The following is a 21,307-nucleotide window of genomic DNA, read 5'->3' on the forward strand; positions in this document are numbered from 1 at the left end:
TTCCCTTCTGTGCAGTGTCTTTCACCGCACTGCGCCGACGGGAACCGCGTTCCCGTTGACGCAGTGCTACGCTACTTGAGGGGGTGGATTTACTCAGTCGACTTCCTGATCGATTGAGCGGGTCTACACTGACCGCTCAATCGATCCAGAAAGATCGATCTGATGGCGGTGACTTTGCTGCCATCAGTATAGACATATCCTGAGATTGTAAGCTCTTTGGGGCAGAGACTGCCTTTTTGTTCTGCATTTGTAGCACAGCTAGCACAACGTGGCCTTGGTTCAGGACTAGGCCATGCTGATGGTGATGATAATATGGTGCTTTTATTTTAGTTTTAAGTCCATAAATTTTACTCAAGAGTGATCCAATACTGAGTACAGGTCTAATAAAAATGACAATGAATGGACATTGGATCCACGTTACATTTAATTAATTACTCTTTATCTTAGTGTCTCATTGAAATCACAGGGCTAGGAAATATAACTGCTTTTTCACAAAAGGGCACAAATATTACATTTCTGGATGGAGATTCAGATATTACTAAAACTGATTCTCAGTTTAAATGCACATCTTCAGCCAAAAGCTTGCATTGCTACATTAGCTTGAAAAAAGTTGAGATAATAGTTTTAATAACATTATATTAAAAGGAATTAACTGGCATATTTCATTTGAAAGATATATTTTTTGTCATGTGATATAATCCTGTAGTCCATTTCAGCATTGAAAGAAAATAAATTGCCATGTTCAAAGAAGGCAAATGCATCTTTAAAAATCCTGTAAACCTCAGGATAATTTGCAGAGGATTCATTCTTCCCCATTATCCTCAAAGGTCTTGTCTCGTCAAGCAGGAAGAAAAGGGTTATGGCTCCCTTAATGGTTCACCCTCTCTTTTGTGTTTGGAGGGGGGGATATCATTTGAGCTGGGGACTGGCAGGAGGAGCTCAGGTAAGCCACTGGTCCTCTGTGGACCAGGTGGAGGATATATATATTCTGTTCTGCCAGACAAAGCTCTCTCCCAGTTCAGTTGCTCCCACACATGGGATTGGAGTAGGCCAGGTTTTTATGGTCTCCTGTGGCCATTGTAGTAGTCACCTCTTTTGGGGCTGGTAAGGAATTTTTCCCTCACTTCCAGATTGGCTGGGGCAGGAGTTTTTGTTTAATTTTCTTTTCTTTTCATTTTCCCCACTGCAGCTCCATGACTGGGCTACCTAGATTAGGAGGAATGGTTCAAGTTGTCACAACTTGGCCAGTGCCCTGTGCAGGTACTCGTTCCATAAGGGATCCAGTTACCTGATAAACTGGAATGGGAAGTGGATTTAGGGGAAGGCATCCCCTGAAGAAGCTGGGGAACAGGGTTAGGGCTCCTAATATCTGGTACAGTGAGGAGATAAGCCCCTTTACCCAGTTGTCCCAGCAACAGTCTGGTGACAGCTGTGGGGGAGGTGGGGAGCTGATAGCAGCTTTCCTCAAATAGGTGGAAATGATTAAAAAAGGAATAATGACCTGCACTGTACAAGGTAGTATTGCCAGGGATTTCTCAGAGGAGTTCAGTTAATAAAGTTGTGGCCTAATTAAATCACATCTCTTGTGTCTTGTCTTTCTTCCTGTATGTCTGGAACGACAGTGAACTGTCTTTGGTAGGACTGAAGTTTCATTGCTCTACATGGTTAACTTAAGCAAACTCAGAAGAGTTTTCCCCATCAACAGGAAGGGGTGGAATCTGATGATCATGTACCTTAGTAGTATAAATTGATTGCCAGAGACACTTAAGTTGATGCATTTAACTTTTGGGTGTATCCACATTTGTAATGCATAAGCATGTTCTCAAGATCAAAACCAAAAAACATATGAAGGAATGTGTTTAGATTTTTCTAATGCTATAGTTACCACCTTGCATCTGGGTAAAACAATGAATCATCTCTAAACAAATGGAAGCAACAGAGCTTAACTTTAGTGTGTTAATAAAAACAGCAAACTCTGAGACTAAAACATATTGGAGGCCAAAATGATAATGAAAACAGGAAAACGAAACTAGTTATAGATAAGGCTATCATTTCACTGCACCTTGTTGATACATGATGGTTTTTAAAGGCGAGGCCTTTTAGAACTAATACAACTTCTTGCTGTATCATTAGTTATGTATAAAATTAGAGAGACAGCCTCCCTCGGTACAATCATAATTTTAAAAAATATTTGTGCTAGTAATTATTGAACTCCTCTGATTTTACTGAAAATTATCATAATTATTATCTCGTCTTAATATGTTACAAGTTCATAAAGTTGTAAAAATGTATTGCTCATGACTATTAACTAGAAAAGAGACAAGATAAAGATTTCCTGCTTGCAATGTGTCCAACTGTATTATTTCCTCAACTCCAAATAGAAAACGGCTACTAAAATAGTTGATAGATTTTTATGAATCTGAGGACATACAATGATGTTTATGTTTTTGTTTTTTTACAGATTAAGATGCCTGGTTAAGCAACTGGAGAAAGGTGATGTTAATGTGGTGGATTTAAAAAAGAATATTGAATATGCAGCTTCTGTGCTGGAAGCAGTTTATATTGATGAAACCAGGTAAGTCTTGAAATGTTTTAAGATGGGGGCTCATATTCTACCATTGGTCTTTGCTCTTAATTCCAATTAACATCAGCTGGTGCTCACCAGAAGACATAAGGATAGAGTATGGCTCTTAGATTTTGAGAGTAAGGCTAAAGTAGTTAAGATTAAAGGGATCAAATGTCACCCTTCTCCGGAGAGCTTGCTCAACTCCCATTTAATTTAATGGGCAAATGAGTGAAGTACAACCCTATGTCATTTATTGATTTATTGAAAATTTATTGATGGGTGTAACTGAAAAATCCAGCGGCCAGATTCTGATGCTCTTTGTCTTATATATATATATATAGATATAGATATAGATAGATATACTTTACAGCACAAACATGCCTGTTGAAGAGAACAAGAGTTGTTGTGAAGTGAAATGCTAATGAAGATAAATCAGAGTATCGTAATCTGGCCCATAATAAAGGATTTTATGAAAAGATAGGATTTGTTTTATTCTATTTTTAGAAATATAAAAACTTGATGATTGTTACTAGAACTATTACATGCAATTATTTTTTAAAAATTGTTTGACTTTAATGAGACTGTAAATTCTAAATATTCTTGTATTTGAGTTCTTCACATAATTTTAAGGCTTGCCATGTAATTGAAGTTAAACTAAATGTAAGACAACTTTCTGGTGTTTCCCTGGGTCTTATATTTCACCGTGGTGACCTTTTAAGTTTTCTCCTGAACTGAATGTGCTTCCAAGAATGTCCGTCAAAACATCTTCAATATTGTTTGGATGTGTAGTATGTGTCTGGTCCTGGTTCCTTATTCAATTAAGTATGCCTGACCTTTTAATAATCATTTCAAGGACCTAACTTGTTCTCTCTTGTAAATCTGTTTTTTTTTTTTTTTTTTAAATACTCACTCAGCTCAATATGCTTAATGGGATACTGGAAGGTGCTTAGCTACTCTGCAGTATAAGAACCTTTATAAAATGTAATAGCTTCTACATTTAGAAAGATGGATAGAAATATTCATGTAATATTTCTATTCCCTTTCCTTTAATGTGCTTCCTTCACATACTAAGCATTTTGGAGGTTCTCCAATTGGGGATTGTGGGGCTTGCCCCACCTTGAAAAATGAGAAAATGAAATCACTACAAAATAAATAGACCTTCAGCAGCAGTCTGTGCATCATTCAGAGAAGTTCATGTAACACACGTAGCAGAAGGAGCCATGCATGATCAGTTGCTGCAGTGCCCTGTTCATATCATTAATGTGTGCAGGTTCCTGTAAGAAGCGGCAAAGCTGCAGCACCAAAAGGCTGAGGCCTTGTCTACATGAGAAAGCTATATCAGTTTAACTTAATTCATTTTTATATTGAGTTAGTTAAACTGGTGCAACCCCACTGTGGACATTTACTTCAGTTTAGCTTAAGTCAATTCCTAACTGACTAAACATAAACAAAATAAACCTGGTTTAAAGGGAACTGAGTGCCCATTCAAGGCTTTTGGCTTAATAAAGGCAGTTTAAAAATCACACCTTTAGCTTGTGTGGATTCCTCAGGTGGGCAAGCCCTCAGAAAAGTTTGCTGCCCATTTCTTTGGGTTATGCCCTTTCCCAACAATAACAGATGCTGTAATATTGCAATGCTGCAAATTTTGTTTTTTAAATGTCTCCAATATCCAGTATGCCATGCCCATTGCCAGCTATAAACAATTATTTTCTCATGATTTCCTGCATAGTTCACTTCCCTAGGAAAATTTAAAAAGTTCTTTACCAGTTTACTACAAAGGGGACCATGTAGTTCATAGTGATTGGTTCTTCTATGGCTACATGGCCAATCAAAGCATGTAATTCCCTTTAGCAATAATGGGAAATATGTTAAGTGGATTTCAGCATAGCTAGCTGTAGACAAAGGCATAAGACACTGCTGGTGAGGGAAAAGTATTCCTTCTATCCACTTCCCAAACACTGTGGTAGAGGGATGTGCCATTCCTAATCCAGTTCTGAGCAGAAGTGCTATGACTATGTACGTACCATGAGTTTTGGCTACTCTCAAACATGGGGTAGTGAAGGAACATGAACATGAAGAAGTATCCAGGCTTTTTTGGCTCTGTGTGGGAAGACATCAGAGAGCAGGTCTAAGCATGCATGATGGCCAGCGGGTAAAATTTCATAAAAACAGCAGGATAATATGCTACAAAAACATATTCTGTGGCTGGAACAGATACATTACATGTAGTATGAGCAAATCCTTAAATGAGTTAATCACCATTAGGGGGCTAGCAGGTTTATTATGACTGCCCAAATAAAAACAAACGTATATAATTTCACACTGGTTTGGAAAATTCCCATTGCCCCAGGATACTTTCCTAAGGAAATTAGTTTTATGTCCTAACTGAGACTATTCAAATATTTTCAAGAACTGTAATTAAATATTTGAATAAAGGACTTTTCACTCTTCTCTAACCTTGGGCAAAGCAACATTTATTCTTAAAACAATTTGCTGTGGGATCTTCTCGTTTTTCACAGCACTAAATTGAAAGAAACCTAAGACATTTTCTTTCTTTTTTACTCTACTAATCATTTTAATTATCAAATCCAGTTTCAAAATGAGTGTTGGCCTCAGTTCATAAACCCACCAAGTTCAGGCAGCATTCCCTTTTATAAATATATGCCCAGCTATAAAGTCGCTCTGCCAGTATTTTTTATTATGCGCGCGCGCACACACACACACACAGATTTCCTTATCTATGTTACAAGTGGGCATGTTAAATAATAAACAATGAAATAGTGTTTAAAATGAAATTTACTTTTCATCATTTGTTGTTTGTTTCCATATCGGATTTTATAGACCTTCATTTTCATGTTGATTATAGTGTTCAATTTCATTTTCTATATCTCATGCACTATCAAAGTGCCTCAAAGGCTAACCCAACCTCCACTGAGTTTGCCTCACAAAGCTGGATTATTTGGGGGGGTGTGTGGGAGGGGGAGGGAAGAGTGTGACCCATGATGTGCACACAGTCTTCTGCCCTACCCTAAGCCATTTCACAGCCTTATATTTAGAAAATATTCTCTCTAGTGCTCTTTAAGTCTTGATTCTGCACCACTGAAATCAATTTGGAAATTAAAAGAGCTATTGTTCAGGACAGGGAACTGAAATCTCTATTGTAATGTATTCATAATAATACTAGCTCTTTTACATAGCACTGTGCCATGGGTAATGCAGAAAAGGTAACTGCATTTTAATCAGCCTTAGTGATAAACTCTATTGCAAATCCTCACTATAAAGTTTTGAGGTATAATCCATAAACAAATTCTCTCTAACCTTTGGGGAGGAAATCTGCCATTTGGCAGGAATGACTGATAAAATATTAAATCCCAGTGAATGAAGTGGAAAGAAACAATTCTGCCAAGAGGAAAGCAGGTGCTTTGTCCCACACAGGGTTTCTCTAATGAGAATTTGTAATGGAATTAAATTAAATTAAATCTATCTATTAGTAGATTAAAAACAGTAGCCTAGATCAAAGGCTGGGTTAATCCCTCCTTTTTATAGTACTCTGGAGGCACTTAGTCCCAGATGTTTTGAATATGCATTTCTTAATAGTGCAAAACGCACATTGACTTCAACAAAAGATTTGCTTATTTAAGGACTGCAGCAGAGGGTTCTTTAACTTTGCTTTACTTAGCTATTTGTCAGCAAGTACCTTTATCAGCCTGTTCTCATACACACTTTGTTGAATCCACACTCACTGCCTTCCTTGGATTTGGTTTATTAACAGAAAAAATTATAATAATATAACTTAGGTCCTGATCCTGCAATATGTAACATGTAGCCAGCCTGCTGCTCTTACACAAAGCACAAATGAAATCAATCAGGCTCTGCAGGCACAATATTCCTCCTGGGTACTACACATTGCAGGATAAGGCCCATAAAGTTCAGTTCAGCTTTCACCCCAGACTTTGCTGCTCCTAGGGTTCCTCCCTCCAAACTGCTGATCCCACATATCTCTGTAAGAGCCACTCTATCTCTCATATCTAAATGAGATAATAAGCCTCCTGCCACATAAGCCAGCAAAACCACCTAATCCTTTCCAAGCACTATCAACTCAGGCTAATAGGATCTGGTGTTTTGGATGAACAGTGTCAGCCTGTTACACTATGACTCAAGGAGCTATTGCTATCCATATTTGTACATTATACTTCATTCAAGTCTCAGGAGAAGACTGTGTCTGCATAGAAAAGTTGGATGTATATTTCTGTAAGTAAAATTGACAGAACCTTGTTGATTTATTTACAGAATGGAACACTTGTATTGAAACTGGGCTTTAGAATGAAGCCATTTAATACAGTGAGAAGGAAATCATTCAGGTTCTCCTGTTTTCCTTCTGTCTGGTTCTGTGTTGCTTTACATTCTATCGTATCATCTGAGAATGTGGTAGAAAATTCTTCCTTTTAAGATTTTACTATCGTTTTCTGAGAAATATGCTAAGAGTTTCATTTATGAAGTGCTGAAAGTGGTCTTCATAGAAAGTAGCCTGGCAACTGGGAAAGCCTTCCGAAGAAATGTGAAATTTTGTTTTCCTTTTGGGCAGCAACTGTAAATGTCTCATTAAAAAAAACCTGAAGCATTCAATTTTCAGAGGAGACTTTTGACAGTTCCTGAGTGAGTGAGAAGTCTTAAAGCATAAAGAAGTCAGCATGTGTCAAGGACACGTCCATTGTAGGAAAGCTGGTTTACTATGAGCTTGGTAATCTGCTGCTTCATTTTAAACATTCCTATGTTACTCTTTTAATTCAAAATGGGAACTGAAAAACATAACAATGAAAATAAATTTCTGAAAGTTCCATCATCTTGTAGTGATAACTCATTAAGTTTGCTGATTTTTGCTATTCTGGATCGTTAGAAGTTGCTGCAAAAGTTTCTTTTTAAAGAGAGATGAGAATATCAGTAACTGAATAAAAGAGCTGAAGTCTTAATTATCTTCTGAGAATACAGATTCAACAATGCTCCAGCAAAACTACCATTTTGGACTCTGATGTCAACATGTCTCTCATGTTAAACAAAGTCAACCTGAGCCACTGTTACTCTAGAATTTGATATTCTTGCATATGCTCCAGAACGTGGAGTCAGCCATTTTGTATGTTCAACCACTACCAGCTGAAACCCAAACATCACATAGCTAGAAGTAACTTTTAGGACCCTGAGGACGCAAGGCCATATAGCTGCATGTTGCAGTTTTGATGTCAGAATGGGAGGATGGAATAAGAAGTGAATGTACTGTAAGAATAGAAGGAATGTTTGGGTGGCCGACCTTGGTTTTAAGTGCATATGTTATCTTTGACATGTAAGTTTTATTGTTGTTATCACTAGAAATGTTTTGATGATAAGAGATAATGAGTAGTTTTGCTGAAATTAGGAAAATAGGTGACCTATCAGTGGTTAGTATGGTAATCCATTAGGAGTCACTGTAGGTTATGTGCTTTGTTTGAAGTTAGCTACAAAAGGTTAAGCAAAAGAATTTGCTTTGGAGCAGTCTGAGATAGTGGCGTACCTTGGGTCTCCGAGGCCTGGTGACCAACACTGGTATTTGCGTACCAGGTTTCTTGTCCATTTTCCTTAGCACCAGGGTGTTCCTACTTATCTTAGCACAGACATCGTGACTCCAGCATACTGCTTGTTAAGCCCCTATTTACAACTTAACTTTCCATTCACTTCCCAATCATGCCCACTAAGGCTACATCTGCACTACAGCACTTACAGCGTCACAGCTGTAGCATTTGTGATGGATATGCTCTAAGCTAACTCGGAGAGAACTCTGAGTGACGTACGTTATACCAGTGTAAGTGCTGGGGTAGACAAAGTCTTAGAAATGAGGCAAGTTACTTAAAGCAGGCCAAGCCTACACCACATTAGTGGAACTATTTCTGATTTAGCCTGCTGTAGGTGAGAAGAGAATCAAATTAATGAAATTTTAAATCCTGGCTAAAGCTGGGTCAATTTTTTTTTTTTTTTTTTTTGCCAAATAGCATATTCTCTGAAAAATGCAGTTTTGAGTTGACTGAAACTGTTCATGAATTTGGGTTGAATTCAGCAAATGGTTTTGGCCAAAAAAATGGGGTGGGGGAAATTCTCAAAAAATCAAAACATTTTGTTTCAATATTTTTCAAGCAACACATTTTGACTTCTCATTTCAAAATGACATTTTTAAATTTAGCTAGATTTAACTAAAAACAAAACAAAAAAATAAACAAAACACCCAACAATGATATGAAAAATTTTATTTGAGATCAAAAGAAACATTTTGTTCAATCCAAAACATTTTTTTTCCAGTTTATCATTTTGGAGAGAAAAACAAAAAAATTGTCTTTTGGGGTAAACCCGAAACATTCCCCGCACCCCTGTTTTTTGGTTCAACCATCAAAATGAAAAATTATTATTCACCTAGCTCTAGACCTTTCTACCTGTGGTTAGTAAAGATCCTGTGGCATGTTTTGCAAGAACAGAGATAATTCTGGTGTTCTAGCTGAATTCCACTTCGTTGTCAGATTCTACTATGAGAGCCATAAAAATGCCTGTAAATAAATCCATTCTATTCTACCTGCCTAACCCAATGATTTCAGTTGGATAAATTATTCTTGACTGTTTGTTGAACTGTTGTCTAGTGTCCTTTTAGAGGCTGCAATCTCTAAGAACTTTTACCTCAGAGGTGGCTGTGTTTCAGAGGTGGATGAGGTAGATTAGTTTGTGTACAGTTAGTAATTGGTTTGGGTGCTGTAGATTCTTTCTGTGAAAGGAACTACATACATAAGGTATTCTATTTTTGAAGCTAAGAGGAGAACTGACAGTTGCTTACTGCACTAAAGATAGAATCACTATGTGCTTTAGAGGTCCGTAAATAATGCAGAATAACTCAGTGATATACTGAATAATCTTGCACACATTCCCTTCTGAAAAGAAGCTCAGGCCAGGTCTACACTTACCTGAAAATTCGGCAGCTGTCAATGGGAGTTACGCAAGCTACACAAAGTAGCTTGCGTAACTCCTGTTGAACTCTGAACTTCCGTTGTGCTTATGGGAAGTGTGTTCCCATTGATGCAGCGCTATGCCACTTGAGGGGGTGGTTTAAGTGTGTTGACTTCCAGATCGATTGAGTGGGTCTTCACTGACCCCTCAATTGTTCCAGAAAGATCGATCTAAAGGTGGCGAATTTGCCACCATCAGTGTGTACATAGCCTCAGTCTTAAAATTAATAATGCAGGTGAGCGTGAAGAAATAAAGGGCAATAATGTCAAATGCTTTGTGACTAGTGCTGTAACAACCACCCTGGGTCATAAATATTCAATGTATATTTCTGGTAACTGAATGCACTTACCACCCACTTTCAACCACCTGAATATTAACAGAGAGGATGAAAATATCATCCTAATCATTTTTCAAAAATCTTATAATATGAAGCGTAAGTGAAATAAGAGTTTGGGATGTAATTACATTACTCACAGGTGGTGGAGGCATGCATGAGTTACTGCATTCCGTCCCAACGAGGTGGTGGTAAAATCTGTATGCCACCACACAATCATGCATTCTGAATGTGCCACATATATTACAGGGAAACTATTTCAGAATTTTTTCAGCATTTATGTAAATTTTGGGCCAGATCCTGTCCTGCACAAGGGCTTCTTGCATGCTCTAGCAGGGCAAATGGAACATAACGTCAGCTTAACCAACCAGAATCAGGGGGATCCCCAGGTGCAGTATAGCCAGTGTAGCGTGCTCTAGGTCAACCACTTGGCATCCCCTAGTCCCAGGGGGTCAGCCTACAGCTCCTCTGTGCTCCTATGATCCTATGCAATTTTAACAGCTGCTTTGTGTCCATTGCGTCTAATCCAACTCAGAAGAGCCCTGGTGCTGCTCCAGATTGCACTAGAAGCTGAATGGGGAGGCTAGCCTGGATGAGACAACTACAAAGATGATTTAGAACCACCTTTGTCACCCCTACCCCCATTGGATCTCTGCCACGCTTGGAAACTGAGCCTTTTATTGATATTATTTTTCACCTTCCTGTGCCTGTAGAGCATGGCTCCCTTAATTACTATGGTCAGTTTTTTCCAGTTGAAGAATGTAAAGTTAGAGAGAAAAGGTGGATGAGGTGATCCCTTTTATTGGACCAACTTCTGTTGGTAAGAGAGACAAGCTTTCAAGCTACATATACTCTCTTTCAGGTCTGAGAAAGGTACTCGGTGTCACAGCTAAATACAAGACTGAACAGTTAGGGTGGTAGGTTACAACTAGGGGTGCGCAGTTGGTGAGCTTTTTTCTGTATTGAAGCAGGTTCTCTCAGGGTATGTGGGTGCCCTGTTCCATGATGTGATCTACTTCTCTGGTGGAGTGTCCTCACTTGGTGAAGGCAATTTTAAGTGTGTTAAAGTGCGTATCCAAGACTTTCTCCTCAGAGCATGTTCTGTGGTATCAGAGGGCCTGGCTGTAGATAATAGAGTTCTTAGCATGTTTGGGGTGGTTACTGGATCTGTAAAGGTAGGTGTGGTGATCTATGGGTTTCTCATTTAGAGTTTTCTGTAGGGTTCCATTGTTAATGCCGATCGTGGTGTCCAGGAAGTTGATGCTATTCATATTTTGCTGCAGTATTTTCTTTAAATAAAATTAAAAATGTCATGGAAATCTATGAGGGAGTTTATTGTTTTTTAAATAAACGTTTTGTTTGACACAAAATAAAATGTTTTGTTTTGTTCACATAAAGTGAACGCTCCTATGTCACCAGTGTAGGTCTGAGCAGCCTTTCCTATCTAAATGAGAACATGCTTAAGGATCAGTGAAGAGTTTTGTTGAAATTATTTTATTTTATTTCCTCCTCAGAGCTCCTATGGAAATCAGTATCAAGTTGAGGTTGCTCAGCATCTCATAGGAGGAGCTCATCAAATTTTTGTTTTCAGGCCAACCTAAAGCCATTTTTTTTTAATTTTTCAAAATTGCCAATGAACTGAAAAATCTATGCAGCTCTAGTTCATCACCTCACATTATGGGGCATGTACAGTCTCTATTTTCACGGAGCACATATAGTGTGAAGTCTAGTTGACTCTCCAAGCTATAAAACAACTGATTTTATATTGAAAACACGATGCATTTTCATAGACTCTTAGGCCCTGATCATGCAAAAACAGATGTGCTAGTACTGACCCCTATACCAGTTTGGAAGTTTATGAGGTCATTAGCATAGGGATCTGCCCTAGTACCTCACTTTGCAGGATTGGGGCCGGAGTCAGTGAAATTAAAAAATCATATTGCCCCAATCCCTCTGCACCTAAAAGGTTGACTGATTAAGTCATTCATTTAGAAATGAAGAAAACAATGCATAATACATGGAGCAGTACCTATCCATGGAAAATAAGAAGGATGAGTGTCCAGCAGGTGACACAATTCATTTTGGAGGTGATGGGTAATATATTCAAGCAAATTGTGTTGAAAATTATGAATTCCTAGAGAAATAAGACTATGTGAGGTTTCAGCAAGGATGAGCAAATATCTGAAACAGATGTTTACCATGAGTCCACTGACGGAGGGATCTAGATGACCAGATGTCCCGATTTTGTAGGAACAATCCTGATATTTTTCTTATATAGGCGCCTGTTACCCTCATCTCCCCCCTTCCTGATTTTTCACACTTGCTATCTGGTCTTCCTAGAGGGATCCCCAGTCTGGCATTTATTGTCCAGATGGTGAATATGAACTCGATAACTCCTCTTTGTACTTGGGCCTGACAGATGGGTAATAGAATGTGATGATTCCTTAAACAAAAAATTAAAATATTGATCTACTTAAGTTTGATAATGTAATTCAAAATACAGTTCAGCTGAGTTTGCCATGACTGCATATTGCTATTCTCAGGCTCCATCATGTGACATGGTTGTATGTACTATACCTGAAGTAGCCGTGCCAGCCATAAGTGCTTCATTCAAAGAAAATGATTCAAGGCATCCATCAAGAGAATTCACAAAAGATACTTCTGTGAAAACTGCTATTAAAGAAGCTTGTGTTGTCAAAAAGCTTTCAGGACTTCTTAGCTTTACAAAAAATAAAAAAACCTTTAAAAAGATATTTTGTAATAAGCTGCAGGTTTTTCTGAGAGGTGAGTTTAATACAATTACTGGGTATATGAAACTCCTCTAAGATAACTGGAAATCTATATAATTTTATCTAAAATTCTATAAATTTTCCCTCTCCTCTTCCAGTTAATATAAGGTGTTTAGTAAACTGATTGTACCATTTTCAAATAGATTTTTACTAACTGAACTTTATTACATTTTTATTTTTCAGTCCTGTCCTAATTAAAAGTAACCCTCCATCTCTTTTATGATATCTTTCATTTTCCTATCCCCTTCCCACTACTCCTGCAAACTGCCTCCAAAGAACTTCCTTGTCTTCCCTTTCTTCCAAAATTTTGTGCGGATCAACAAAAGGAAGTTTTATCGAATATTCAAATATTTGCATTTTTAAAACCTTCAGCCCTAATTTCTGTGAAATAAGCTTTTGAATCAGAGATGGCCCTGGGCCAGACACCAGAAACATCCCTCCCAGACTGTTGAGCAAATTTCGGCTACAGATCTACACTACTGAACAGAAAAGGCAGCTGAAAGAAGAAAGGGCACATATCAGACAACTGAAAATTTTTCACTAATTTTAGTAGCAATGAAATGCATAATTAGACACTTTGTGTCCCACCACTGCTCGTGTCACCACAGTGTCTGTAGTTCTCCATATCATCTTTGACATTTATTGCAATTAAGTTACTGCCAATAATGTCAGGATAACTCTTCTTTAATACCTCTGGAGAGGCCAATATGGAGGTGGATTCTTCCCTGTAATACTGATATTTTGCTAGTTGGGCGAGAAACACCTATTTCTGCTCAAGATGTTCCTCAGCCACTGTCGTAATTGATCCAACTTAAATGGAAGTAAATGAGAGTCTTTCAGTCAACTTCACTGGAAATTGGATTGGGACCTAGAGGAGGCAGATATGAAATATTCCAGAATTGGATAAAACTGTCTAAGTTAAGTTAGGGGGGAGAATTGTTGAGCCAGTAAAATTCATGAAAGGTCATGGATGTTGTTAAAAATGTGAATGAATTGGCCTTTGGGACTACAAGTACTTTATCTTCCCATGGGTTCTGCAGTTCTGTGTATGAAAAGGACTTCATTTTATAAATAGTTTCTAGGGTTGATTACTGGCTTACTCAGTTGACTGAGTTGGAGAGCCAATTTTCTCCCAGTAAGCATAACATTGGGTGCTGTGGAAACCTCAAAATATATTTTACTAAATTAGAATTTCAGTATCTTCACCAGACAGTATGACAGATCAGCAGTGAGCGTTTATTTTTTCACCATCAGATAATTTTAAGTGGTTTAAATTTGGACTCATTTTCTTATCTCTCCTCTCCTCCATAGTACATTTTATGTATTCCTAAGGGAGAAGAAATGTACTTCTGACTATTCCATTATTATATTTAAAATTCTAATTAAATGAAAAGCCTGGAAATTAGCAATACTTGGAGTTTGAAGAGTTACACTCTGTAAAAAGCACTCTACCATGACAAATAGATCAACTTGTTAGTTATTCTAAGTACAATATTAATTTGTCTCTCATTTTTAGAGTACGTTTTAAATGTAGTGGGCAATATTCTATACTCAGTTTTTGCACATCATTCCCACTACTGTCAATGGGAGTGCCACACAGGGAATTCATAGAATTAAATGCAAAACTTTAATACACCCACATTCCACATACTGTATCTATTTAATAAATTGGTGCTTTAAGATATTATATATGTGCAGTGCAAGAGAATAAATGTTAGATAAATAAAATAAATCTTAGATTTGGCATTTCCTGACTTTTGGTGTTTAGTAATTTTAATGTTACATTAATTTAGGGGATTTTTGGTTAGATTTTTATAATTGTTTAGTTTTTAGCTGGAGAAAATATTACCTGCCTATGTATATTAAAATTTAAATAATTTCAAGAAGGCTTTGAATTTCACATTGCCCCGAGATGAATGGGATTCTGGGGAGAAGAGTAAACAAACTAGTGTGGTGAATAGAGTAGAGGGGAGTAGTGGGCTCACATCTGTGCTGCGTTATTTGGCTGGATACACTTTTCTGAAAGGCTGACTTTACAAGGCAGTTGCACAACTGAAAAAATAAGAGAGGGACACTTGATCCCCTTTTCTGCAAATGCTTTTCCATATGAGTATTCTAACTAAACAAAGTTAAGCTCAAGGGTAGAGTTGAGGGAAAATTTCAGGCCAAAACTTTATTTTCAGATAAAAATGCAGATTTGGCAACAATGAAATGTTTTGAGAATTCATTTCGGTCACCACGTTGGTCATTTGGAAGGCAAAGAATAATAAATTAAAAAAAAAATCAAAATGTTTCATTCTGACATTTTTAAATGTTTTGATTTTATTTTGTTTGAAACAACTTTTCATTAAAAAATTTCTTAGGTTTTTTTTTTAATTCAGAAACATTTAAATGTTTTGTCAAAATTAAATGTTTTGTTTGACCCCAAATGATAATTTTTTACTTTTAGATTTGCTGAAAATTTCAAAAAATGTTTTTTGGTCTGACATGAAACTATTTTTTTCAACTTTTCAAAATTACAGACAAACCTTATTTGCTGAGTTCTACTCAAGGTACTTCTCACGTCTCACTAAATAACATGTGTGTATGCCTGCAGAATCTGAGCCTTAATTTGGAGGATGATAATGCATGTTTTAAAATCAGTCTCCTGCAAATCATCCCAACATCAGTCTCTGGAATTTTGAGGCCAGGAAAGTAGTTGAAAGAAAGAAAGGCACGCAGGCAGGCAGGCAGGCTTTTGTTAGGATCTGTTAATTTTTTAGCATGATTTTAAATGAACCTGAAAGGAAAATTTTAAACAAACATACTCAGAAATGATTTTCCAATTTCTGATTTTTAATGTTTTTTTTTTCTTTGCATAGGGAGTAAAAAGCCTGGTCCTCAAAGACTTCTTCCAAACAAAAGTTGGAGGTTTTTCCTCAGTAATTTTGTGTTATTGATGAGTGAATTTTTTTTTTTTTTAAATGTAGTAATAGTTTTTTCTCCCTTCACTTTCTAGTAATTCAAAAACTCCAGTAACTCAAAAGTGATTTTCCTCAAATTAAAATAAACAAAAGTCATCACCTCTAGTCTGTGAGTGAACCTGGAAAGTTTCAGCCCCAAGGACATTTTTTTTCAGAAACCAAATGCGCAAAGTCCTGCCAAACTTTAACTCACAAAATCTATAATGTTTTGTTCTTGAGTGTTGCTCAGTTCTTTATGTTTACTTTGACTGTAGGCACTATTGCATGTTATGATACTAATACAACTCAGCTGCGCCTGTTCTCTCAGCAGTGGGCAAATTCCCTAGAATGGGCAACGTATGTTAAACATAACTGTTAAATTTGCATGAGTATCAAATAGGGGGAGTAATATGAGTGTCAGTGAGGCTTTCCAACTAATCTATAGTCCATTCTGGTTTTAATAAACATGACTTCCCCTTACCTGGACAGTAATAACTTTCATTGCAAAAAAAAAAAAACCCAAACAATAATTCCTTACTGTTCTTTTATTGAAGTTTGTAAGGAAATGGAGATTTGTACTAGATCTAGGTTACAGGTAACTGAAGATTACAAATAAAAATGCTCTTTGGTGTGAAATTTCTGTATGTTAAATGGTGCTTTCCACATGGGCATACCATAGAGATTAAATAGACCAGTGATTACATAGACCATTACAATGATCAGTAATTACATCAGAGTGAACTCATAATACATCTGCTCTAGAACTCTCTGTTGTTTCTGCTATATTCAGAGTAACAGTAGTAATAGTAAGAATGACCTGCACTTAGGAGAAGGGGCTATACAATTTACTTAACATATTTAATGTAGTGATTTACTTCAGTGGGTTAGGGCATAAAAAGCAATTGCAAAATGACCCAGGATAAAAAGGACAAAATTGGCGTCAAAACAAATAGCAGCTCAGCCAAATCAAAAACTGATGGTCATAGGGTCAAAAAGAAAATTTCATCCACTGTTTTGTAAGTACTATATTAATATTTCTAGTTGATGCACACTTCTATTCAATTGTTCCTTTTATCCCATTCAATCATATTTGTACTTAAGTGCATTTTGTGAATAATAATTAAGACAATCTAAAGTTGTTTATAATATGGTTTAAATGAGATTTTTATGACTTGGAGAGTGTGTTTCAATTTGGGCCATTTTCAGTGTTCATAAATGCCTGCACAGTGAAAGTGAGGTGAAATGTTTACTTCTTTTATACATACACACAGGCATGCAAAGTCTGAGAGAAGAAAAGTGTTTTATAAACAAAGGCAAAAACTTTCAGACATAATAAAGAGTCCAGTTACATTAGTATTAGTGTAAGTATTTGTGTTGCAGGAAATGGTGTTGATATTTGTGTGAAAGATGTCCAAAATAAAATCTTATTGTCAGTACTGAACCAAGGCCTCAACATGGTGATAGAGGGTACAGTTTTGCTGGAGATTACGTGTTTAAGATAAGACTTAAAATTAAGACTCCCATTGAGTTCAACCTAACCATTTGTAACTATTAAAGATCACTGTTAACATTTGAGTAGTGTTACTGTGCACAGTTAATTCAGTGTTATCTTCATCCTGTAGGCAGCAGGTTTTTTAGTGGTGGGAGAGTGATCATTTTATATATAGCTTGGAAAACACTTTGGGGGCCTCTGGAGTGAAGGATGTATGGTATTTATTATTACTATTTTATTAAAATGGATGTGGGTGAAGAAAAGGCAGCCTTAACCTCAAAGATTTATACTACTGAGGAACTTTTAATTTTGTCTTTGCTTTTCATTTAACTTTTGTTTCATTTCTGGACTGGACTACAAGTAAAATAAGTTGTAACGAATCTTAAGAAAAATAAAATAAAGATATTAATTTACATGGATAGAAATATGAATGAAACTACTTACTATTTCCATATTACACAGGAGGGGGACCCTCCTCAGAGACCAGGACCCCACTGTATTAGGTGCTATACAAACAAAGAACAAAAAATATCTCTGCCCCAAAGAATTTACGTTCTAAGTATACGTCAAGAGACAACAGATGGATGGATTGCCAGAAGTACAAGGAAAGAATGAGATAATATGGATTAGCATGATAGGCAGTGGTATCAAATGCACCAGTGATCTAAATATTTATAAATATAAATAAGGTTTTTTTGGTTTGTTTGTTTTTGTAGGCATTACAGCAAAGGAGATTTTTTAAGGAACAATTTGAAGGAGGATAATGAAGTAGTTTTGCAGATTTTACAGGGAGTTCCTTCCTAGTGAGAGGAGCAGCACAGGAAAAAGCCCAAAGGCGCTTGTTTGAAAATTTAACAAGTGGGAAATGGAGGCTGTTACCTGGGCCAGTCAGAGGCAGGGATTAACATCTCGATAATAAATGAAAGACAGGGTAAGCATAGACCGTGAAAAGCCTTGAAGGGGAAGATAAGTAGCATATGTTTGATGTGATAGAGAAGGGGGAGCCAATGAAGGGATTCAGAGAGAGAGATGACATAATCAAAGCGACGGGCTAGGAAAATTGTCTTCGCAGCAGCATTCTCAATGGATGTGAGTGGTGCAAGATTGTCATGGTCAAAGAAAAGCATCTGCAATAAATGAGGTGCAAGATGATGACAGCTTGGATGAGTTTTAGCTGCATGGTTAGATAGGAAAGCCAAATCTTAGAGCTGTTACGCAGAAAGAATATGTAAAATTTAGGCAAAATCTGGGTGTGAGGACCTGTTGAGAGGTCTGAGTTGAGGATGATGCCTCGCTTACAGGCTTGAGTGGTATGCAGGACTGTGCTGGTGTTCACAGTGTTTGAGAAAGAGCTTGGGAAGAAAGTTTAAGATTTCTGTTTTAGCCATGTTGAGCTTTAGCTGACTGCTACATCCATGAGGAGATGTCAAAAAGTCTGGCTGAGATTCTAGTTTGGACAGAAAGACAAGTCTGGAGTAGAGAGGCCGATCTTTGAGTCAACAGCATAGAGATGGCAGTTGAAATTGTGTTTGCAGATGATATTACCCCTTGGTAAGGTTTAGAAGGAGAAGAGAAGGGAAACCAGGATAGAGATTTGTGGAACTGTCACAGAAAGTTGGAGGGCAGATGAGGAGGATTCTCCAAGGACCTGCTGAAGGAGCAATTAGAGAGGTAGGAGGAGAACCAGGAAAGGACAGAGACATGGAAACCAAGGGAGCACAAGATTTCAAAAAGGACATGGTTAACAGTGTCAAAGGCAACTGACAGGGCAAGGTACTGGTTCTGAGCTTTGGCTAGGAAGAGGTGTGACAGAGTGCTGGATGAGAACAGCCTGAGTCAGCCCTCTGCCCCTGGAACCCTAATTAAGGGGGAATGGGATCCAGCTGAGGGAGCCTGCAGCGACTGGGCTAATGGGGAGCAGCTGTGGAGCTCGTTAGCTGGGCATTGTAAAGGATACCAGGAAGGAACGGAAAGGAGGAGGTGGGGAGCAGGCCAGCCAGAGAGGGAGAAGCCACTGTAGGAGGGTGAGCATCCTGTGGGGCTGGGAGGCTGGCCCTGATGTAAATAACTGTTGGTGGGCAGCACGCTGAAAAGAAAGAGCACTGTTATGAGCACAAAGCAGAGGTCTCCGGGTGGTGTTTGAGAGCAGAGGTTTGGAGCAGTAGGAGAGACCCATGAAATTGCTACAAGAGGCCTTTGGAGATTTTGGCAAGACCAGTCAGTTGAGTGCAATGGGTGAAAGGATGATTGGAGAGGGGTCTAGGATGGAATTGGAGGAAAGGATGTTGAAGTAATGTACATATGAATTATTGGTGTCTTTCACCCTTTTAAAATGTTCATTCATTTGGGTTCTTTGAAGAAACTAATAAAACTTTAGGAAAACTTATTGAAGTTGTACATGACTCTTGGATATCCCGGGAAGGTGGCTGTATCAATTTAAAACAATGGGGGATCTGGCCCACTGTACAATGTCTGTCTTGCAGCAATTGGTTTCTTAGTTATTTAAGCAGGAATGAGAACCCTTTAGGATACGTCTACTCTACACACCCCTGGTGGTGGCATGTAAGGTATGCGACTCTACATGCCACAATGAAATGCAGGCTGCATCCACACTTTGGTGTGTAGCCATATGTATCAATGAAAGGTTCTGGCAAAAGGGAAGCAGCCTGAAAAGGCTTCAGTACCTCCTTGCTGCTGGAGCCTTTCACCACAGTGAGGAAAAAGCCTCTGGTGTCCCACTGCCACAGCCTTTCCCACCTGCCAGAGTCTCTCTCTGCTGCAAGGAAAGGCTCCAGCAACATGGAGCTGGTAGAGCCTTTCCCTGCTAGGGGAGTCTTTTCCTGCAGAGGGGAAAGGCTCCGGCAGCGGGAGGCACCAGGACACCACACTGCTAAAAATAGCATTGTAGAGAGGGAAGCACATCTTGGGTGAGTAGTGTGTGTGAACGTTATTTACTCACACACATATCCACACCCTTCAGGTACTTGCCTACGCCAGGCCTCACCATTGCTATTTATATCTGTGCTAGAGGGTGGGTATGTACTTTACATGCCTCTGAAACAAGCATGCCGTGTAGGTGTACCATCAAACTCTCTCTCATGTAAATTACCATCCAAATCTCTCATAAGAAATAAGGGGTCCCATGAGAATTCCTGGAATGTGACATGAAACAAGGAGGGGGAAATTAAACAGCAAAAAGAAACAACTTGTTAAAAAGGCAACTTTCTTCTGTTTCCTGTTCCTGTGTTCTACATGAACAGAGGTGTTCATATAGAAACTCCTATTAACATCTGTCACAGGCAGACTAGACCCCTACCTTAGCAAGTTAATAGTAAAACTGGCCAGAGAAAATTAACTTTACATCCAGTTTCTAGTTTTGAATCTCCTTTCAGATGAAAAAAAAAAAATCAAGCTCCCTGTCCCATTCCACCTCCCCCCGAATATGTCAGAGAAAATGGATTTGTATGTCAGAAGTATGAGGAATTTGGGAAGTAATCAATTTTTCAGCCTGGGGGAGCTCTTTGAATACTGCTGCTTCACCATCCCTTGGGCTGGATCCATTGTGGAAAAGGACTGGAAAAGTTAATAGGAATGAAACTGAGAGGGCTCAAACCAAGAGGGTTCTAAAGAAATTGCTTTCTAAACCTAGACTTTAATAGATAATGTAGGGTTTGGGGGGCTATCCAATAGAATTCTATAGCAGGTAAAAATTCACTATTAAATTCAATAGCTTTTGATGGTCCAAATAAAACTTCCGAAAAGTTATTGCCTATAAAATTCAGATGGACTTTTGCATAAAGAATGGACACTCCACACCCTGCACACTCTCAATACATGGTTATGGCCATTGCTTTCAAGGTAATGTGCTCCCATCCGCCTGGTATGCCCTCAAACTCCCTTCTACACTAGCTTATATCCCAAGCTCTTCATTTTTGGTTTTTACCAAATTGCCCAGAAAAATTCCCGTGTTTTGAAAAAACAAGTAGTCAGTTTTTACCCACTTTTTTTAAACCCACATTTTGAAAATGCTTGCACTCTCCAGACCTGGCTCTCCCTCTCAGGTAACGTTCACTTGGCAGCTGATGCTGCACAGTGGGGGAACAAGATAAGCCAGGAGATGGGTTCTGGCCGCATGGACCACCTGACCACTGCATCAACCGGCCTGCA

General features: G+C 38.1%; 1 protein-coding gene across 3 annotated transcripts in view; it reads left to right on the forward strand.

Moving 5' to 3' along the window:
• The window catches only part of PDE1A (phosphodiesterase 1A), a 245,129-nt gene that overhangs the window by 155,683 nt on the left and 68,139 nt on the right, over window positions 1-21,307 (forward strand). For all 3 annotated transcript variants that reach the window (XM_067549082.1, XM_067549081.1, XM_067549083.1), the window contains one exon: window positions 2,462-2,575. In XM_067549082.1, coding sequence (XP_067405183.1) covers window positions 2,462-2,575 — 114 coding nt within the window. The remainder of the gene's footprint in view (window positions 1-2,461; window positions 2,576-21,307) is intronic.

Source organism: Emydura macquarii, unplaced genomic scaffold, assembly GCF_026122565.2.
Source record: "Emydura macquarii macquarii isolate MOO-44397 ecotype Brisbane River unplaced genomic scaffold, CSIRO-AGI_Emac_v2 contig_1253, whole genome shotgun sequence".
NCBI lineage: Eukaryota > Metazoa > Chordata > Testudines > Chelidae > Emydura > Emydura macquarii.